The sequence below is a fragment of the Leptodactylus fuscus genome, unplaced genomic scaffold, assembly GCF_031893055.1.
Source record: "Leptodactylus fuscus isolate aLepFus1 unplaced genomic scaffold, aLepFus1.hap2 HAP2_SCAFFOLD_650, whole genome shotgun sequence".
In the NCBI taxonomy this organism is placed as follows: Eukaryota; Metazoa; Chordata; class Amphibia; order Anura; family Leptodactylidae; genus Leptodactylus; species Leptodactylus fuscus.
This window is the reverse complement of record NW_027440683.1, coordinates 15217-37174: the sequence shown is the minus strand read 5'-3', so window position 1 is coordinate 37174 and position 21958 is coordinate 15217. Positions and strand designations below refer to the sequence as shown.

The 21958-nt window shown below is 57.8% G+C and overlaps 1 protein-coding gene across 1 annotated transcript; it reads right to left on the bottom strand.

Annotated features, from left to right (window-relative positions):
• Positions 1–1086: 1086 nt before the first annotated feature.
• ELP5 (elongator acetyltransferase complex subunit 5) lies at positions 1087–21229 on the bottom strand. Its single transcript, XM_075261933.1, has 8 exons — positions 21128–21229; positions 15389–15449; positions 12695–12775; positions 12383–12591; positions 12114–12286; positions 9239–9319; positions 8845–8945; positions 1087–1239 (listed from the first exon to the last, which is right to left on the bottom strand). The coding sequence occupies exons 1-8, from the start codon at positions 21177–21179 to the stop codon at positions 1131–1133; spliced, it is 867 nt and encodes a 288-aa protein (XP_075118034.1). The 5' UTR covers positions 21180–21229; the 3' UTR covers positions 1087–1130.
• Positions 21230–21958: the final 729 nt, after the last annotated feature.

Below are 21958 nucleotides of genomic sequence, written 5' to 3'. Positions count from 1 at the left end.
TCGGGGACAGGGGAGTGCTGAGGACAGCGAAGAGCCAGGGACAGGGGAGTGCTGAGGACAGCGGAGCGCCGAGGACGGAGCGAGTGCCGAGGACATTGGAGGGCCGGGGACAGGTGAGTGCTGATTACAGCGGAGCAATGGGGACAGGTGAGTGCTGAGGACAGCGGAGGGCCGGGGACAGGCGAGTGTTGATGGCCCGTCTTTAGGATAGGCCATCAATATTATATCAGTGGGGGTACAACAGCCAGAACCTCTGCAGATCAGTTTTTCTAGGACAGTGTGGCTACAGGTAATGGTAACAACTCTAGGAGCCGCTGCTCACTTGCCATACAGGGTGTAGCGTTGGGTTTAAGTAGTGCAGCGGTGCACAGTGTATGGCGGGTGAGCAGCATGGCATTGTTATTACCTGTAGCCGTGTTGTTTCAGTACAGCTGATCTGCAGGGTCCTGGCAGTGGGCCCCTAGAAGCAATTCCACTGGTAGGCCCTAGGCATCCCAGTCCGACATTACGTCTTGGTGTGAACATGCACATACGTGCTGGGAGAGTGCACCAATGGACTTTCTCTGAGAGTCTCCCACCCCGATCCCAGATGCAGGACCTGGTCAAGAAATGGCTTCAGCCTGAGGAGGCCACTACGGCACAGTTGGTGGAGAGACTAGTACTGGACAAATACACCAGGTCACCTCCACCTAAGGTTCAGCGCTGGGTTGGACAAGCGGGACCTACAACGGCTGACCACCTGGTGTGCTTAGTGGAGCAGGAGATCACTGCCTCGGATGTAGTCAGTCCTGTGCCTATGGCCCATTACAGTTGGGGTCCTCGCGCTCACACACACGTGTAAGGGCCCTTACTATGGATACACAGCTTGGTGTCAGACCATTGTGGTCTGAGCCGTAGCCCCTCCCCCATGCTGAGTATCGGCCATGGATACAATAGGACCTGTGATTGACATCCATGTTGGGGTCGAGGGCCCCTGATTCTCAATGCTGTGTGTTCAAGGGCCCCGGTGTCACCATATTGTCCAGCTGGATCTGAGGGATCTCATCATTTGATACCCCCCTCCCACAGATATGAGACAAGAGGGCGGAGCAGTCAGTCCTTTATTTACATATATACAGGATATAGCAGGGTCAGACATCTAGGTCATCGTCAGGGTCCTCCTCATCTACATCATCTGATGGCTCCGGGTCATAAAAGATCTTGGCGGATCCACCAGAGGCTTGAAGGAGGGAAAACTTCCTGAAGAACAAGATCCAGAATAAGTGATATATCCCTCAAAAGACCCCCAGGGTTAGCAGGAAGATAGACAAGGAGGAGGAGCTTCTCTACAGATATCCTGTGCTATCAAACCGCTCCAGGCCTATATCTCTGTGGTACCTGACCCCTCTAATACTGGACTCCACTAGATCTCTGCAGTGTCCTGTGGTATCTGACCCCTCCAGACCTGGACTCCACTAGATCTCTGCAGTGTCCTGTGGTATCTGACCCCTCCTGACCTGGACTCCACTAGATCTCTGCAGTGTCCTGTGGTATCTGACCCCTCTAATACTGGACTCCACTAGATCTCTGCAGTGTCCTGTGGTATCTGACCCCTCCAGACCTGGACTCCACTAGATCTCTGCAGTGTCCTGTGGTATCTGACCCCTCCTGACCTGGACTCCACTAGATCTCTGCAGGTGTCCTGTGGTATCTGACCCCTCCAGACCTGGACTGTACTAGATCTCTGCAGTGTCCTGTGGTATCTGACCCCTCCTGACCTGGACTCCACTAGATCTCTGCAGGTGTCCTGTGGTATCTGACCCCTCCAGACCTGGACTCCACTAGATCTCTGCAGTGTCGTGTGGTATCTGACCCCTCCAGGCCTGGACTCCACTAGATCTCTGCAGTGTCCTGTGGTATCTGACCCCTCCAGACCTGGACTGTACTAGATCTCTGCAGTGTCCTGTGGTATCTGACCCCTCCAGGCCTGGACTCCACTAGATCTCTGCAGTGTCCTGTGGTATCTGATCCCTCCAGACCTGGACTCCACTAGATCTCTGCAGTGTCCTGTGGTATCTGACCCCTCCTGACCTGGACTCCACTAGATCTCTGCAGTGTCCTGTGGTATCTGACTCCTCCAGACCTGGGTACACTAGATCTCTGCAGTGTCCTGTGGTATCTGACCCCTCCAGACCTGGGTACACTAGATCTCTGCAGTGTCCTGTGGTATCTGACCCCTCCTGACCTGGGTACACTAGATCTCTGCAGTGTCCTGTGGTATCTGACCCCTCCAGACCTGGACCCCACCAGATCTCTGCAGTGTCCTGTGGTATCTGATCCCTCCTGACCTGGACTCCACCAGATCTCTGCGGGTGTCCTGTGGTATCTGACCCCTCCAGGCCTGGACCCCACCAGATCTCTGCAGTGTCCTGTGGTATCTGACCCCTCCAGGACTGGACTCCACTAGATCTCTGCAGTGTCCTGTGGTATCTGACCCCTCCAGACCTGGACTCCACTAGATCTCTGCAGTGTCCTGTGGTATCTGACCCCTCCTGACCTGGACTCCACTAGATCTCTGCAGTGTCCTGTGGTATCTGACCCCTCCTGACCTGGACCCCACCAGATCTCTGCAGTGTCCTGTGGTATCTGCCCCCTCCAGACCTGGACTCCACTAGATCTCTGCAGGTGTCCTGTGGTATCTGATCCCTCCAGACCTGGACTGTACTAGATCTCTGCAGTGTCCTGTGGTATCTGACCCCTCCAGACCTGGACTCCACTAGATATCTGCAGTGTCCTGTGGTATCTGACCCCTCCAGACCTGGACTCCACTAGATATCTGCAGTGTCCTGTGGTATCTGATCCCTCCAGACCTGGACTGTACTAGATCTCTGCAGTGTCCTGTGGTATCTGACCCCTCCAGGCCTGGACTCCACTAGATCTCTGCAGTGTCCTGTGGTATCTGACCCCTCCAGACCTGGACCCCACCAGATCTCTGCAGTGTCCTGTGGTATCTGATCCCTCCTGACCTGGACTCCACCAGATCTCTGCGGGTGTCCTGTGGTATCTGACCCCTCCAGGCCTGGACTCCACTAGATCTCTGCAGTGTCCTGTGGTATCTGACTCCTCCAGACCTGGGTACACTAGATCTCTGCAGTGTCCTGTGGTATCTGACCCCTCCAGGCCTGGACCCCACCAGATCTCTGCAGTGTCCTGTGGTATCTGACCCCTCCAGACCTGGACTCCACTAGATCTCTGCAGTGTCCTGTGGTATCTGACCCCTCCAGGCCTGGACCCCACTAGATCTCTGTAGTGTCCTGTGGTATCTGACCCCTCCAGGCCTGGACTCCACTAGATCTCTGCGGGAGTCCTGTGATATCTGACCCCTCCAGACCTGGACCCCACTAGATCTCTGCAGTGTCCTGTGGTATCTGACCCCTCCAGACCTGGACTCCACTAGATCTCTGCAGTGTCCTGTGGTATCTGACCCCTCCAGACCTGGACTCCACTAGATCTCTGCAGTGTCCTGTGGTATCTGACCCCTCCAGACCTGGACTCCACTAGATCTCTGCAGTGTCCTGTGGGATCTGCCCCCTCCAGACCTGGGTACACTAGATCTCTGCAGTGTCCTGTGGTATCTGACCCCTCCTGACCTGGACCCCACCAGATCTCTGCAGTGTCCTGTGGTATCTGCCCCCTCCAGACCTGGACTCCACTAGATCTCTGCAGGTGTCCTGTGGTATCTGACCCCTCCAGGCCTGGACTCCACCAGATCTCTGCAGTGTCCTGTGGTATCTGACTCCTCCAGACCTGGGTACACTAGATCTCTGCAGTGTCCTGTGGTATCTGACCCCTCCAGACCTGGACTCCACTAGATCTCTGCAGTGTCCTGTGGTATCTGACCCCTCCAGGCCTGGACTCCACTAGATCTCTGCAGTGTCCTGTGGTATCTGACCCCTCCTGACCTGGACTCCACTAGATCTCTGCAGTGTCCTGTGGTATCTGACCCCTCCAGGCCTGGACCCCACTAGATCTCTGCAGTGTCCTGTGGTATCTGACCCCTCCAGGCCTGGACCCCACCAGATCTCTGTAGTGTCCTGTGGTATCTGACCCCTCCAGACCTGGACTCCACTAGATCTCTGCAGTGTCCTGTGGTATCTGACCCCTCCAGACCTGGACTCCACTAGATCTCTCCAGTGTCCTGTGGTATCTGACCCCTCCTGACCTGGGTACACTAGATCTCTGCAGTGTCCTGTGGTATCTGACCCCTCCTGACCTGGACTCCACTAGATCTCTGCAGTGTCCTGTGGTATCTGACCCCTCCAGACCTGGACTGTACTAGATCTCTGCAGTGTCCTGTGGTATCTGACCCCTCCAGACCTGGACTCCACTAGATCTCTGCAGTGTCCTGTGGTATCTGACCCCTCCTGACCTGGGTACACTAGATCTCTGCAGTGTCCTGTGGTATCTGACCCCTCCAGGCCTGGACCCCACTAGATCTCTGCAGTGTCCTGTGGTATCTGACCCCTCCAGACCTGGACTCCACTAGATCTCTGCAGTGTCCTGTGTTATCTGACCCCTCCAGGCCTGGACCCCACCAGATCTCTGCAGTGTCCTGTGGTATCTGACTCCTCCAGACCTGGGTACACTAGATCTCTGCAGGTGTCCTGTGGTATCTGATCCCTCCAGACCTGGGTACACTAGATCTCTGCAGTGTCCTGTGGTATCTGACCCCTCCAGGACTGGACTCCACTAGATCTCTGCAGTGTCCTGTGGTATCTGACCCCTCCAGGCCTGGACTCCATTAGATCTCTGCGGGAGTCCTGTGGTATCTGACTCCTCCAGACCTGGGTACACTAGATCTCTGCAGTGTCCTGTGGTATCTGATCCCTCCAGACCTGGACTCCACTAGATCTCTGCAGTGTCCTGTGGTATGTGACCCCTCCAGGACTGGACTCCACTAGATCTCTGCAGTGTTCTGTGGTATCTGACCCCTCCAGGCCTGGACTCCACTAGATCTCTGCAGTGTCCTGTGGTATCTGACCCCTCCAGGCCTGGACTCCACTAGATCTCTGCGGGAGTCCTGTGATATCTGACCCCTCCAGACCTGGACTCCACTAGATCTCTGCAGTGTCCTGTGGTATCTGACCCCTCCAGACCTGGGTACACTAGATCTCTGCAGTGTCCTGTGGTATCTGACCCCTCCAGACCTGGGTACACTAGATCTCTGCAGTGTCCTGTGGTATCTGACCCCTCCAGACCTGGGTACACTAGATCTCTGCAGTGTCCTGTGGTATCTGACCCCTCCAGGCCTGGACCCCACCAGATCTCTGCAGTGTCCTGTGGTATCTGACCCCTCCAGGCCTGGACTCCACTAGATCTCTGCGGGAGTCCTGTGATATCTGACCCCTCCAGACCTGGACTCCACTAGATCTCTGCAGTGTCCTGTGGTATCTGACCCCTCCAGACCTGGGTACACTAGATCTCTGCAGTGTCCTGTGGTATCTGACCCCTCCAGACCTGGGTACACTAGATCTCTGCAGTGTCCTGTGGTATCTGACCCCTCCAGACCTGGGTACACTAGATCTCTGCAGTGTCCTGTGGTATCTGACCCCTCCAGGCCTGGACCCCACCAGATCTCTGCAGTGTCCTGTGGTATCTGACCCCTCCAGGACTGGACTCCACTAGATCTCTGCAGGTGTCCTGTGGTATCTGACCCCTCCAGACCTGGGTACACTAGATCTCTGCAGTGTCCTGTGGTATCTGACCCCTCCAGACCTGGACTCCACTAGATCTCTGCAGTGTCCTGTGGTATCTGACCCCTCCAGGCCTGGACTCCACTAGATCTCTGCAGTGTCCTGTGGTATCTGACCCCTCCTGACCTGGACTCCACTAGATCTCTGCAGTGTCCTGTGGTATCTGACCCCTCCAGGCCTGGACCCCACTAGATCTCTGCAGTGTCCTGTGGTATCTGACCCCTCCAGGCCTGGACCCCACCAGATCTCTGTAGTGTCCTGTGGTATCTGACCCCTCCAGACCTGGACTCCACTAGATCTCTGCAGTGTCCTGTGGTATCTGATCCCTCCAGACCTGGACTGTACTAGATCTCTGCAGTGTCCTGTGGTATCTGATCCCTCCAGGCCTGGACCCCACCAGATCTCTGCAGTGTCCTGTGGTATCTGATCCCTCCAGACCTGGACTGTACTAGATCTCTGCAGTGTCCTGTGGTATCTGACCCCTCCTGACCTGGGTACACTAGATCTCTGCAGTGTCCTGTGGTATCTGACCCCTCCTGACCTGGACTCCACTAGATCTCTGCAGGTGTCCTGTGGTATCAGACCCCTCCAGACCTGGACTGTACTAGATCTCTGCAGTGTCCTGTGGTATCTGACCCCTCCAGACCTGGACTGTACTAGATCTCTGCAGTGTCCTGTGGTATCTGACCCCTCCAGACCTGGACTCCACTAGATCTCTGCAGTGTCCTGTGGTATCTGACCCCTCCTGACCTGGGTACACTAGATCTCTGCAGTGTCCTGTGGTATCTGACCCCTCCAGGCCTGGACCCCACCAGATCTCTGCAGTGTCCTGTGGTATCTGACTCCTCCAGACCTGGGTACACTAGATCTCTGCAGGTGTCCTGTGGTATCTGATCCCTCCAGACCTGGGTACACTAGATCTCTGCAGTGTCCTGTGGTATCTGACCCCTCCAGGACTGGACTCCACTAGATCTCTGCAGTGTCCTGTGGTATCTGATCCCTCCAGACCTGGACTCCACTAGATCTCTGCAGTGTCCTGTGGTATCTGACCCCTCCAGGACTGGACTCCACTAGATCTCTGCAGTGTTCTGTGGTATCTGACCCCTCCAGGCCTGGACTCCACTAGATCTCTGCAGTGTCCTGTGGTATCTGACCCCTCCAGGCCTGGACTCCACTAGATCTCTGCGGGAGTCCTGTGATATCTGACCCCTCCAGACCTGGACTCCACTAGATCTCTGCAGTGTCCTGTGGTATCTGACCCCTCCAGACCTGGGTACACTAGATCTCTGCAGTGTCCTGTGGTATCTGACCCCTCCAGACCTGGGTACACTAGATCTCTGCAGTGTCCTGTGGTATCTGACCCCTCCAGACCTGGGTACACTAGATCTCTGCAGTGTCCTGTGGTATCTGACTCCTCCAGACCTGGGTACACTAGATCTCTGCAGTGTCCTGTGGTATCTGACCCCTCCAGGCCTGGACCCCACCAGATCTCTGCAGTGTCCTGTGGTATCTGACCCCTCCAGGCCTGGACTCCACTAGATCTCTGCGGGAGTCCTGTGATATCTGACCCCTCCAGACCTGGACTCCACTAGATCTCTGCAGTGTCCTGTGGTATCTGACCCCTCCAGGCCTGGACTCCACTAGATCTCTGCAGTGTCCTGTGGTATCTGACCCCTCCAGGCCTGGACTCCACTAGATCTCTGCGGGAGTCCTGTGATATCTGACCCCTCCAGACCTGGACTCCACTAGATCTCTGCAGTGTCCTGTGGTATCTGACCCCTCCAGACCTGGGTACACTAGATCTCTGCAGTGTCCTGTGGTATCTGACCCCTCCAGACCTGGGTACACTAGATCTCTGCAGTGTCCTGTGGTATCTGACCCCTCCAGACCTGGGTACACTAGATCTCTGCAGTGTCCTGTGGTATCTGACTCCTCCAGACCTGGGTACACTAGATCTCTGCAGTGTCCTGTGGTATCTGACCCCTCCAGGCCTGGACCCCACCAGATCTCTGCAGTGTCCTGTGGTATCTGACCCCTCCAGGCCTGGACTCCACTAGATCTCTGCGGGAGTCCTGTGATATCTGACCCCTCCAGACCTGGACTCCACTAGATCTCTGCAGTGTCCTGTGGTATCTGACCCCTCCAGACCTGGACTCCACTAGATCTCTGCAGTGTCCTGTGGTATCTGACTCCTCCAGACCTGGGTACACTAGATCTCTGCAGGTGTCCTGTGGTATCTGATCCCTCCAGACCTGGGTACACTAGATCTCTGCAGTGTCCTGTGGTATCTGACCCCTCCAGGACTGGACTCCACTAGATCTCTGCAGTGTCCTGTGGTATCTGATCCCTCCAGACCTGGACTCCACTAGATCTCTGCAGTGTCCTGTGGTATCTGACCCCTCCAGGACTGGACTCCACTAGATCTCTGCAGTGTTCTGTGGTATCTGACCCCTCCAGGCCTGGACTCCACTAGATCTCTGCAGTGTCCTGTGGTATCTGACCCCTCCAGGCCTGGACTCCACTAGATCTCTGCGGGAGTCCTGTGATATCTGACCCCTCCAGACCTGGACTCCACTAGATCTCTGCAGTGTCCTGTGGTATCTGACCCCTCCAGACCTGGGTACACTAGATCTCTGCAGTGTCCTGTGGTATCTGACCCCTCCAGACCTGGGTACACTAGATCTCTGCAGTGTCCTGTGGTATCTGACCCCTCCAGGCCTGGACTCCACTAGATCTCTGCAGTGTCCTGTGGTATCTGACCCCTCCAGACCTGGACTCCACTAGATCTCTGCGGGAGTCCTGTGATATCTGACCCCTCCAGACCTGGACTCCACTAGATCTCTGCAGTGTCCTGTGGTATCTGACCCCTCCAGGCCTGGACTCCACTAGATCTCTGCGGGAGTCCTGTGATATCTGACCCCTCCAGACCTGGACTCCACTAGATCTCTGCAGTGTCCTGTGGTATCTGACCCCTCCAGACCTGGGTACACTAGATCTCTGCAGTGTCCTGTGGTATCTGACCCCTCCAGACCTGGGTACACGATCTCTGTGGGTGTCCTGTGGTATCTATTCCCAATACTTTGGGGCCCCAGGGCTTGCCCATCCTCCTTACTTGCTCTCACTGAATGTATACGGCAGAGTTGCAGATCCTGTTCGCTCTTGTTCAGATTTGGAGAGATGTGGATTGAACGTCAGATTCACAGTTGGGGCTACCTAATGAGAGAGGAGCGCAACATGAGATTATCTGCCCAGCCACCATGACTGACCCTGATCTCCCCACAGTGAGGGGCCCCAGCCTCCCAAATATTAGGGGTCCCGGCCTCCCCTCATCCCCCACATTAGGGGCCCCAGCCGCCTCTCATCCCTGGCTCCCCCACATTAGGGGCCCCAGCCTCCCCAATATTAGGAGCCCCGGCCTCCCCTCATCCCCCACATTAGGGGCCCCAGCCTCCTCTCATCCCCCACATTAGGGGCCCCAGCCCCCCTCCACCCACTAACTGTGTTACCATTGTCCTCTCCTCTGGTTCTCTCTTCATCTCATTGATTGTGTCTAGAGAGAAGTCGTCTCGCACCGTGAAGTTCTCCATCTGCAACACAACGGAGCACCGTGATAGAGGAGGCCGAGCACAGAGCACCACTAGGCCCCACCTTATCAACACAACCTCCCCTCAGTGCTGGGTTATGGGGTGGGATCCCCTCAGTTCTGGGTTACGGGGTGGGGTCTCCTCAGTTATGGGGTGGGGTCTCCTCTGTGCTGGGTTATGGGTGGGGTCTCCTGGGTTATGGGGTGGGGTCTCCTCAGTTCTGGGTTATGGGGTGGGGTCTCCTCAGTTCTGGGTTATGGGGTGGGGTCTCCTGGGTTATGGGGTGGGGTCTCCTCAGTTCTGGGTTATGGGGTGGGGTCTCCTCAGTTCTGGGTTATGGGTGGGGTCTCCTGGGTTATGGGGTGGGGTCTCCTCAGTTCTGGGTTATGAGGTGGGGTCTCCTCAGTTCTGGGTTATGGGGTGGGGTCTCCTCAGTTCTGGGTTATGGGTGGGGTCTCCTGGGTTATGGGGTGGGGTCTCCTCAGTTCTGGGTTATGGGGTGGGGTCTCCTGGGTTATGGGGTGGGGTCTCCTCAGTTCTGGGTTATGGGGTGGGGTCTCCTCAGTTCTGGGTTATGGGTGGGGTCTCCTCAGTTCTGGGTTATGGGGTGGGGTCTCCTCAGTTCTGGGTTATGGGGTGGGGTCTCCTCAGTTCTGGGTTATGGGGTGGGGTCTCCTCAGTTCTGGGTTATGGGTGGGGTCTCCTCAGTTCTGTGTTATGGGTGGGGTCTCCTCAGTTCTGGGTTATGGGGTGGGGTCTCCTCAGTTCTGGGTTATGGGGTGGGGTCTCCTCAGTTCTGGGTTATGGGTGGGGTCTCCTCAGTTCTGGGTTATGGGGTGGGGTCTCCTCAGTTCTGGGTTATGGGGTGGGGTCTCCTCAGTTCTGGGTTATGGGGTGGGGTCTCCTCAGTTCTGGGTTATGGGTGGGGTCTCCTCAGTTCTGTGTTATGGGTGGGGTCTCCTCAGTTCTGGGTTATGGGGTGGGGTCTCCTCAGTTCTGGGTTATGGGGTGGGGTCTCCTCAGTTCTGGGTTATGGGGTGGGGTCTCCTCAGTTCTGGGTTATGGGTGGGGTCTCCTCAGTTCTGGGTTATGGGGTGGGGTCTCCTCAGTTCTGGGTTATGGGTGGGGTCTCCTCAGTTCTGTGTTATGGGTGGGGTCTCCTCAGTTCTGGGTTATGGGGTGGGGTCTCCTCAGTTCTGGGTTATGGGGTGGGGTCTCCTCAGTTCTGGGTTATGGGGTGGGGTCTCCTCAGTTCTGGGTTATGGGGTGGGGTCTCCTCAGTTCTGGGTTATGGGGTGGGGTCTCCTCAGTTCTGGGTTATGGGTGGGGTCTCCTCAGTTCTGGGTTATGGGTGGGGTCTCCTCAGTTCTGGGTTATGGGTGGGGTCTCCTCAGTTCTGGGTTATGGGGTGGGGTCTCCTCAGTTCTGGGTTATGGGGTGGGGTCTCCTCAGTTATGGGGTGGGGTCTCTTCAGTTATGGGGTGGGGTCTCTTCAGTTATAGGGTGGGGTCTGCTGGGTTATGGGGTGGGGTCTCCTCAGTTCTGGGTTATGGGGTGGGGTCTCCTCAGTTCTGGGTTATGGGGTGGGGTCTCCTGGGTTATGGGGTGGGGTCTCCTCGGTTATGGGGTGGGGTCTCCTCAGTTCTGGGTTATGGGGTGGGGTCTCCTGGGTTATGGGGTGGGGTCTCCTCAGTTCTGGGTTATGGGGTGGGGTCTCCTCAGTTCTGGGTTATGGGGTGGGGTCTCCTCAGTTCTGGGTTATGGGGTGGGGTCTCCTCAGTTCTGGGTTATGGGGTGGGGTCTCCTCAGTTCTGGGTTATGGGTGGGGTCTCCTCAGTTCTGGGTTATGGGTGGGGTCTCCTCAGTTCTGGGTTATGGGTGGGGTCTCCTCAGTTCTGGGTTATGGGGTGGGGTCTCCTCAGTTCTGGGTTATGGGGTGGGGTCTCCTCAGTTATGGGGTGGGGTCTCTTCAGTTATGGGGTGGGGTCTCTTCAGTTATGGGGTGGGGTCTGCTGGGTTATGGGGTGGGGTCTCCTCAGTTCTGGGTTATGGGGTGGGGTCTCCTCAGTTCTGGGTTATGGGGTGGGGTCTCCTGGGTTATGGGGTGGGGTCTCCTCAGTTCTGGGTTATGGGGTGGGGTCTCCTCAGTTCTGGGTTATGGGGTGGGGTCTCCTCAGTTCTGGGTTATGGGGTGGGGTTTCCTCAGTTCTGGGTTATGGGTGGGGTCTCCTCAGTTCTGGGTTATGGGGTGGGGTCTCCTCAGTTCTGGGTTATGGGGTGGGGTCTCCTCAGTTCTGGGTTATGGGGTGGGGTCTCCTCAGTTCTGGGTTATGGGGTGGGGTTTCCTCAGTTCTGGGTTATGGGTGGGGTCTCCTCAGTTCTGGGTTATGGGGTGGGGTCTCCTCAGTTCTGGGTTATGGGTGGGGTCTCCTCAGTTCTGGGTTATGGGGTGGGGTCTCCTCAGTTCTGGGTTATGGGGTGGGGTTTCCTCAGTTCTGGGTTATGGGTGGGGTCTCCTCAGTTCTGGGTTATGGGGTGGGGTCCCCTCAGTTATGGGGTGGGGTCTCCTCAGTTCTGGGTTATGGGGTGGGGTCTCCTGGGTTATGGGGTGGGGTCTCCTCAGTTCTGGGTTATGGGGTGGGGTCTCCTGGGTTATGGGGTGGGGTCTCCTGGGTTATGGGGTGGGGTCTCCTGGGTTATGGGGTGGGGTCTCCTCAGTTATGGGGTGGGGTCTCCTCAGTTATGGGGTGGGGTCTCCTCAGTTATGGGGTGGGGTCTCCTCGGCCATATTACGCACACAGGTGATGACTCTGCCGCCCTTCTTGCGCTGGATGATGGCGGCCGCCTTTGCTTGTCCTCCGCTATCGCTCAGACTGATGAGGGTATCAGCGAGGAGAGTGACGGACTGCAGCACGCCGGCGTCATGGAGATCTGCATGTAGCAGCGCCACAACACGCGTGTCACCTGTAAGTGAGCAGAAGTGTCTGATCCGTGTCCTATAGACCGCCACGTAGCCCCTCCCTCATCAATGACATCCTTACCGTGCAGCCCTGACAGATCCCGCAGCAGGCGGCAGACATCGCAGCAGGCGGCAGACATGAGCGAGGGGACAACGTGTCAGGATCCAGCTCAGGGAGTGGAGGACAATGGTGAGGGGGCCGCTCGGACCACCCACCCGCCTCCGGATCTCAGGCATAGCGAAGTGGCGCAGGCTCAGGGAGTGGAGACGTTCCGCCCAGCCCAGAGGATCCGAGAATCCATCATGAAACGTCAAGCTGAGGGACGAAAGAAACGCTCCGACATATATCTACGACTTATACATAGGGGAGGGGTCAATGGCATGATGGGAGGGGCTAGAAGTCATGTACCCCGCCTCACCTGGGTGACAGCTCCGGAGGTAAGACTGCACGGACATCATCTTCTGAGACCTCAAAGCCAAAGACATGGACACGCTCTGCCCTACAAGACACCAGACATGACCGAATGTGGGGAACCTCCGACCACCAGGGGAACCTCCGACCACCAGGGGAACCTCCGACCACCGGGAAACCTCCGACCACCGGGGAACCTCCGACCACCGGGGAACCTCCAACCACCAGGGGAACCTCCGACCACCAGGGAAACCTCCGACCACCGGGAAACCTCCGACCACCAGGGGAACCTCCAACCACCAGGGGAACCTCCGACCACCGGGAAACCTCCGACCACCAGGGGAACCTCCGACCACCAGGGGAACCTCCGACCACCGGGAAACCTCCGACCACCGGGGAACCTCCGACCACCAGGGAAACCTCCGACCACCGGGGAACCTCCAACCACCAGGGGAACCTCCGACCACCGGGGAACCTCCGACCACCAGGGGAACCTCCGACCACCAGGGGAACCTCCGACCACCAGGGGAACCTCCGACCACCAGGGGAACCTCCGACCACCGGGGAACCTCCAACCACCAGGAAAACCTCCGACCACCGGGGAACCTCCGACCACCAGGGGAACCTCCGACCACCGGGAAACCTCCGACCACCAGGGGAACCTCCGACCACCAGGGGAACCTCTGACCACCAGGAAACCTCCGACCACCAGGGAAACCTCCGACCACCAGGGGAACCTCCGACCACCAGGGGAACCTCCGACCACCGGGAACCCTCCGACCACCAGGGGAACCTCCGACCACCGGGGAAACTCCAACCACCAGGGGAACCTCCGACCACCGGGGAAACTCCGACCACCAGGGGAACCTCCGACCACCAGGGGAACCTCCGACCACCGGGAAAGCTCCGACCACCGGGAAAGCTCCGACCACCGGGGAACCTCCGACCACCAGGGGAACCTCCGACCACCGGGGAACCTCCGACCACCAGGGGAACCTCCGACCACCGGGGAACCTCCGACCACCAGGGGAACCTCCGACCACCGGGGAACCTCCGACCACCAGGGGAACCTCCGACCACCAGGGGAACCTCCGACCACCAGGGACTCCCCCAACAACAGCCACCCCCATGTCCTCTATATATACCCCGCCCCATATCACATCTACCCCGTGTCCTCTATATATACCCCGCCCCATCTCACATGAGTTTTTAATGGTTTATTAAAAGTTATATTTTATGGAACCCGAGGAGTGCGGACCTACTATTTTTGGTTAAAGATTCCTCTATATATACCCCGCCCCATCTCACATCTACCCCGTGTCCTCTATATATACCCGCCCCATCTCACATCTACCCCATGACCTCTATATACACCCCGCCCCTTCTCACATCTACCCCATGTCCTCTATATACACCCCGCCCCTTCTCACATCTACCCCATGTCCTCTATATATACCCGCCCGATCTCACATCTACCCCGTGTCCTCGATATATACCCCGCCCCATCTCACATCTACCCCGTGTCCTCTATATATACCCGCCCCATCTCACATCTACCCCATGTCCTCTATATATACCCCGCCCCATCTCACATCTACCCCGTGTCCTCTATATATACCCCGCCCCATCTCACATCTACCCCGTGTCCTCGATATATACCCCGCCCCATCTCACATCTACCCCGTGTCCTCTATATATACCCGCCCCATCTCACATCTACCCCATGACCTCTATATACACCCCGCCCCTTCTCACATCTACCCCCGTGTCCTCTATATATACCCCGCCCCATCTCACATCTACCCCCGTGTCCTCTATATATACCCGCCCGATCTCACATCTACCCCCGTGTCCTCTATATATACCCGCCCCATCTCACATCTACCCCATGTCCTCTATATATACCCCACCCCATCTCACATCTACCCCATGACCTCTATATATACCCCGCCCCATCTCACATCTACCCCATGTCCTCTATATATACCCCACCCCATCTCACATCTACCCCGTGTCCTCTATATATACCCCGCCCCATCTCACATCTACCCCGTGTCCTCTATATATACCCCGCCCCATCTCACATCTACCCCCATGTCCTCTATATATACCCCGCCCCTTCTCACATCTACCCCATGTCCTCTATATATACCCCGCCCCATCTCACATCTACCCCCATGTCCTCTATATACACCCCGCCCCTTCTCACATCTACCCCGTGTCCTCTATATATACCCCGCCCCATCTCACATCTACCCCATGTCCTCTATATATACCCCGCCCCATCTCACATCTACCCCCATGTCCTCTATATATACCCCGCCCCATCTCACATCTACCCCATGTCCTCTATATATACCCCGCCCCATCTCACATCTGCCCCATGTCCTCTATATATACCCCGCCCCATCTCACATCTACCCCCATGTCCTCTATATATACCCCGCCCCTTCTCACATCTACCCCATGTCCTCTATATATACCCCGCCCCTTCTCACATCTACCCCATGTCCTCTATATATACCCCGCCCCTTCTCACATCTACCCCATGTCCTCTATATATACCCTGCCCCTTCTCACATCTACCCCCTACATACATGCCCCCTCCTACCATAACCTTTACCCCCTCTGTCCTCCATTCATGCCCCGGCTTCTGCTCACATCTACCTCCTCAGGGTTATCTGGACAACCGGTCACTCACCTCTGCAGGGCGGCCATGATGAGGCTGTACAGTAATCTGTGGCCGCTGAGGTTGGTGTTGTCTGCGGAGAGAGGTCACAGGTCACTGGACATAACAGTAGATAGACCCGTGGTGGTGCCCCGCCCCCACTGCACCAAACTCACTGCCCAGGGGCCGGAACATGGCGAATACAGACTGACAGTAAAAAGAAGAAGACGTCAGATCCAGATCACGTGACCGGCCCGCCCTGAGGAGAAGAAGGTCAGACCCAGATCACGTGACCGGCCCGTCCTGAGGAGAAGAAGGTCAGACCCAGATCACGTGACCGGCCCGTCCTGAGGAGAAGAAGGTCAGACCCAGATCACGTGACCGGCCCGTCCTGAGGAGAAGAAGGTCAGACCCAGATCACGTGACCGGCCCGTCCTGAGGAGAAGAAGGTCAGACCCAGATCACGTGACCGGCCCGTCCTGAGGAGAAGAAGGTCAGACCCAGATCACGTGACCGGCCCGTCCTGAGGAGAAGAAGGTCAGACCCAGATCACGTGACCGGCCCGTCCTGAGGAGAAGAAGGTCAGACCCAGATCACGTGACCGGCCCGTCCTGAGGAGAAGAAGGTCAGACCCAGATCACGTGACCGGCCCGTCCTGAGGAGAAGAAGGTCAGACCCAGATCACGTGACCGGCCCGTCCTGAGGAGAAGAAGGTCAGACCCAGATCACGTGACCGGCCCGTCCTTAGGAGATGTCAGACCCAGATCACGTGACCGGCCCGTCCTGAGGAGAAGAAGGTCAGACCCAGATCACGTGACCGGCCCGTCCTGAGGAGAAGAAGGTCAGACCCAGATCACGTGACCGGCCCGTCCTGAGGAGAAGAAGGTCAGACCCAGATCACGTGACCGGCCCGTCCTGAGGAGAAGAAGGTCAGACCCAGATCACGTGACCGACCCGTCCTGAGGAGAAGAAGGTCAGATCCAGATCACGTGACCGACCCGTCCTGAGGAGAAGACGGTCAGACCCAGATCACGTGACCGGCCCGTCCTGAGGAGAAGAAGGTCAGATCCAGATCACGTGACCGACCCGTCCTTAGGAGATGTCAGACCCAGATCACGTGACCGGCCCGTCCTGAGGAGAAGAAGGTCAGACCCAGATCACGTGACCGGCCCGTCCTGAGGAGAAGAAGGTCAGACCCAGATCACGTGACCGGCCCGTCCTGAGGAGAAGAAGGTCAGACCCAGATCACGTGACCGGCCCGTCCTGCGGAGAAGACGGTCAGACCCAGATCACGTGACCGGCCCGTCCTGAGGAGAAGACGTCAGACCCAGATCACGTGACCGGCCCGTCCTGAGGAGAAGAAGGTCAGACCCAGATCACGTGACCGGCCCGTCCTGAGGAGAAGAAGGTCAGACCCAGATCACGTGACCGGCCCGTCCTGAGGAGAAGAAGGTCAGACCCAGATCACGTGACCGGCCCGTCCTGCGGAGAAGACGGTCAGACCCAGATCACGTGACCGGCCCGTCCTGAGGAGAAGACGTCAGACCCAGATCACGTGACCGGCCCGTCCTGAGGAGAAGAAGGTCAGATCCAGATCACGTGACCGGCCCGTCCTGAGGAGAAGAAGGTCAGACCCAGATCACGTGACCGGCCCGTCCTTAGGAGAAGAAGGTCAGACCCAGATCACGTGACCGGCCCGTCCTGAGGAGAAGAAGGTCAGACCCAGATCACGTGACCGGCCCGTCCTGAGGAGAAGAAGGTCAGACCCAGATCACGTGACCGGCCCGTCCTGAGGAGAAGAAGGTCAGACCCAGATCACGTGACCGGCCCGTCCTGAGGAGAAGAAGGTCAGACCCAGATCACGTGACCGGCCCGTCCTGAGGAGAAGAAGGTCAGACCCAGATCACGTGACCGGCCCGTCCTGAGGAGAAGAAGGTCAGACCCAGATCACGTGACCGGCCCGTCCTGCGGAGAAGACGGTCAGACCCAGATCACGTGACCGGCCCCGTCCTGAGGAGAAGACGTCAGACCCAGATCACGTGACCGGCCCGTCCTGAGGAGAAGAAGGTCAGATCCAGATCACGTGACCGGCCCGTCCTGAGGAGAAGAAGGTCAGACCCAGATCACGTGACCGGCCCGTCCTTAGGAGAAGAAGGTCAGACCCAGATCACGTGACCGGCCCGTCCTGAGGAGAAGAAGGTCAGACCCAGATCACGTGACCGGCCCGTCCTGAGGAGAAGAAGGTCAGACCCAGATCACGTGACCGGCCCGTCCTTAGGAGAAGAAGGTCAGACCCAGATCACGTGACCGGCCCGTCCTGAGGAGAAGAAGGTCAGACCCAGATCACGTGACCGGCCCGTCCTGAGGAGAAGAAGGTCAGACCCAGATCACGTGACCGGCCCGTCCTGAGGAGAAGAAGGTCAGACCCAGATCACGTGACCGGCCCGTCCTGAGGAGAAGACGTCAGACCCAGATCACGTGACCGGCCCGTCCTGAGGAGAAGAAGGTCAGATCCAGATCACGTGACCGGCCCGTCCTGAGGAGAAGAAGGTCAGATCCAGATCACGTGACCGGCCCGTCCTGAGGAGAAGACGTCAGACCCAGATCACGTGACCGGCCCGTCCTGAGGAGAAGACGTCAGACCCAGATCACGTGACCGGCCCGTCCTGAGGAGAAGAAGGTCAGACCCAGATCACGTGACCGGCCCGTCCTGAGGAGAAGAAGGTCAGACCCAGATCACGTGACCGGCCCGTCCTGAGGAGAAGAAGGTCAGACCCAGATCACGTGACCGGCCCGTCCTGAGGAGAAGAAGGTCAGACCCAGATCACGTGACCGGCCCGTCCTGAGGAGAAGACGGTCAGACCCAGATCACGTGACCGGCCCGTCCTGAGGAGAAGAAGGTCAGATCCAGATCACGTGACCGGCCCGTCCTGAGGAGAAGAAGGTCAGACCCAGATCACGTGACCGGCCCGTCCTGAGGAGAAGAAGGTCAGATCCAGATCACGTGACCGGCCCGTCCTTAGGAGATGTCAGACCCAGATCACGTGACCGGCCCGTCCTGAGGAGAAGAAGGTCAGACCCAGATCACGTGACCGGCCCGTCCTGAGGAGAAGAAGGTCAGACCCAGATCACGTGACCGGCCCGTCCTGAGGAGAAGAAGGTCAGACCCAGATCACGTGACCGGCCCGTCCTGAGGAGAAGAAGGTCAGACCCAGATCACGTGACCGGCCCGTCCTGAGGAGAAGAAGGTCAGACCCAGATCACGTGACCGGCCCGTCCTGAGGAGAAGAAGGTCAGACCCAGATCACGTGACCGGCCCGTCCTGAGGAGAAGAAGGTCAGACCCAGATCACGTGACCGGCCCGTCCTGAGGAGAAGAAGGTCAGACCCAGATCACGTGACCGGCCCGTCCTGAGGAGAAGAAGGTCAGACCCAGATCACGTGACCGGCCCGTCCTGAGGAGAAGAAGGTCAGACCCAGATCACGTGACCGGCCCGTCCTGAGGAGAAGAAGGTCAGACCCAGATCACGTGACCGGCCCGTCCTGAGGAGAAGAAGGTCAGACCCAGATCACGTGACCGGCCCGTCCTGAGGAGAAGAAGGTCAGACCCAGATCACGTGACCGGCGCCCGTCCTGAGGAGAAGAAGGTCAGACCCAGATCACGTGACCGGCCCGTCCTGAGGAGAAGAAGGTCAGACCCAGATCACGTGACCGGCCCGTCCTGAGGAGAAGAAGGTCAGACCCAGATCACGTGACCGGCCCGTCCTGAGGAGAAGAAGGTCAGACCCAGATCACGTGACCGGCCCGTCCTGAGGAGAAGAAGGTCAGACCCAGATCACGTGACCGGCCCGTCCTGAGGAGAAGAAGGTCAGACCCAGATCACGTGACCGGCCCGTCCTGAGGAGAAGAAGGTCAGACCCAGATCACGTGACCGGCCCGTCCTGAGGAGAAGAAGGTCAGACCCAGATCACGTGACCGGCCCGTCCTGAGGAGAAGAAGGTCAGACCCAGATCACGTGACCGGCCCGTCCTGAGGAGAAGAAGGTCAGACCCAGATCACGTGACCGGCCCGTCCTGAGGAGAAGAAGGTCAGACCCAGATCACGTGACCGGCCCGTCCTGAGGAGAAGAAGGTCAGACCCAGATCACGTGACCGGCCCGTCCTGAGGAGAAGAAGGTCAGACCCAGATCACGTGACCGGCCCGTCCTGAGGAGAAGAAGGTCAGACCCAGATCACGTGACCGGCCCGTCCTGAGGAGAAGAAGGTCAGACCCAGATCACGTGACCGGCCCGTCCTGAGGAGAAGAAGGTCAGACCCAGATCACGTGACCGGCCCGTCCTGAGGAGAAGAAGGTCAGACCCAGATCACGTGACCGGCCCGTCCTGAGGAGAAGAAGGTCAGACCCAGATCACGTGACCGGCCCGTCCTGAGGAGAAGAAGGTCAGACCCAGATCACGTGACCGGCCCGTCCTGAGGAGAAGAAGGTCAGACCCAGATCACGTGACCGGCCCGTCCTGAGGAGAAGAAGGTCAGACCCAGATCACGTGACCGGCCCGTCCTGAGGAGAAGAAGGTCAGACCCAGATCACGTGACCGGCCCGTCCTGAGGAGAAGAAGGTCAGACCCAGATCACGTGACCGGCCCGTCCTGAGGAGAAGAAGGTCAGACCCAGATCACGTGACCGGCCCGTCCTGAGGAGAAGAAGGTCAGACCCAGATCACGTGACCGGCCCGTCCTGAGGAGAAGAAGGTCAGACCCAGATCACGTGACCGACCCGTCCTGAGGAGAAGAAGGTCAGATCCAGATCACGTGACCGACCCGTCCTGAGGAGAAGACGGTCAGACCCAGATCACGTGACCGGCCCGTCCTGAGGAGAAGAAGGTCAGATCCAGATCACGTGACCGACCCGTCCTTAGGAGATGTCAGACCCAGATCACGTGACCGGCCCGTCCTGAGGAGAAGAAGGTCAGACCCAGATCACGTGACCGGCCCGTCCTGAGGAGAAGAAGGTCAGACCCAGATCACGTGACCGGCCCGTCCTGAGGAGAAGAAGGTCAGACCCAGATCACGTGACCGGCCCGTCCTGAGGAGAAGACGTCAGACCCAGATCACGTGACCGGCCCGTCCTGAGGAGAAGAAGGTCAGATCCAGATCACGTGACCGGCCCGTCCTGAGGAGAAGAAGGTCAGACCCAGATCACGTGACCGGCCCGTCCTGAGGAGAAGAAGGTCAGATCCAGATCACGTGACCGGCCCGTCCTGAGGAGAAGAAGGTCAGACCCAGATCACGTGACCGGCCCGTCCTGAGGAGAAGACGTCAGACCCAGATCACGTGACCGGCCCGTCCTGAGGAGAAGAAGGTCAGACCCAGATCACGTGACCGGCCCGTCCTGAGGAGAAGAAGGTCAGACCCAGATCACGTGACCGGCCCGTCCTGAGGAGAAGAAGGTCAGACCCAGATCACGTGACCGGCCCGTCCTGAGGAGAAGAAGGTCAGACCCAGATCACGTGACCGGCCCGTCCTGAGGAGAAGAAGGTCAGACCCAGATCACGTGACCGGCCCGTCCTGAGGAGAAGACGTCAGATCCAGATCACGTGACCGGCCCGTCCTGAGGAGAAGAAGGTCAGATCCAGATCACGTGACCGGCCCGTCCTTAGGAGATGTCAGACCCAGATCACGTGTGAACAGGTCTGGAATCTTCTCCTCCTGAGCACTTACTGGACAGATGGCCGCCATTATATAAGCTGTATGTTTGCTACAGAGTCCGCCCCGTACCTGTCAGTAGGAGGAGCCCCGGGGCCCCGCGGTTCCGCACCTCCGCTAACATGCCGGCACAGCGCACCTCCTCCTCCTCATCGGGGGGAGCAACATGGCCGCTCACTATCACCACGTGATCCAATGAGAAAAAGCGTAATCACGTGATCAGCACCCTGTGGGAGGAGTCAGTGCGTTACTCTGAAGACCATGTGATCAGACTCCGCCTTTAGGCACAGTCACATGTCTGCCTCTATTACTGAGCGCAATGTTTGCCCACCAGAGGGCGATATGAGCAGAGCAGCTTCACCCGGACCTCTGTACACTCACAGCTGCGGGACATGCGTCATGACGTCACTTCACCGTAACGTACACACTCTCACGGTCGCCATTTTGGACATGTATAAGAATCACTGTAGTCACGCCTCCAAGAAAATGGCGGCCACGGACCCGGCGCTCTAAAGTATGGGCGGGAAACCTGTGGTAGTAGAGTCCGACCCGACTACACAGAAAAGTCCTACACATGTAGGCCCCTGTACAAAGTGTAATGTCCCATAGTGGCCCCTGCACACAGTATTATATCCCATAGTGGCCCCTGCACACAGTATTATATCCCATAGTGGCCCCTGCACACAGTATTATGTCCCATAGTGGCCCCTGCACACAGTATTATGTCCCATAGTGGCCCCTGCACACAGTATTATATCCCATAGTGGCCCCTGCACACAGTATTATGTCCCATAGTGACCCCTGCACACAGTATTATGTCCCATAGTGGCCCCTGCACACAGTATTATGTCCCATAGTGACCCCTGCACACAGTATTATCCCCCATAGTGGCCCCTGCACACA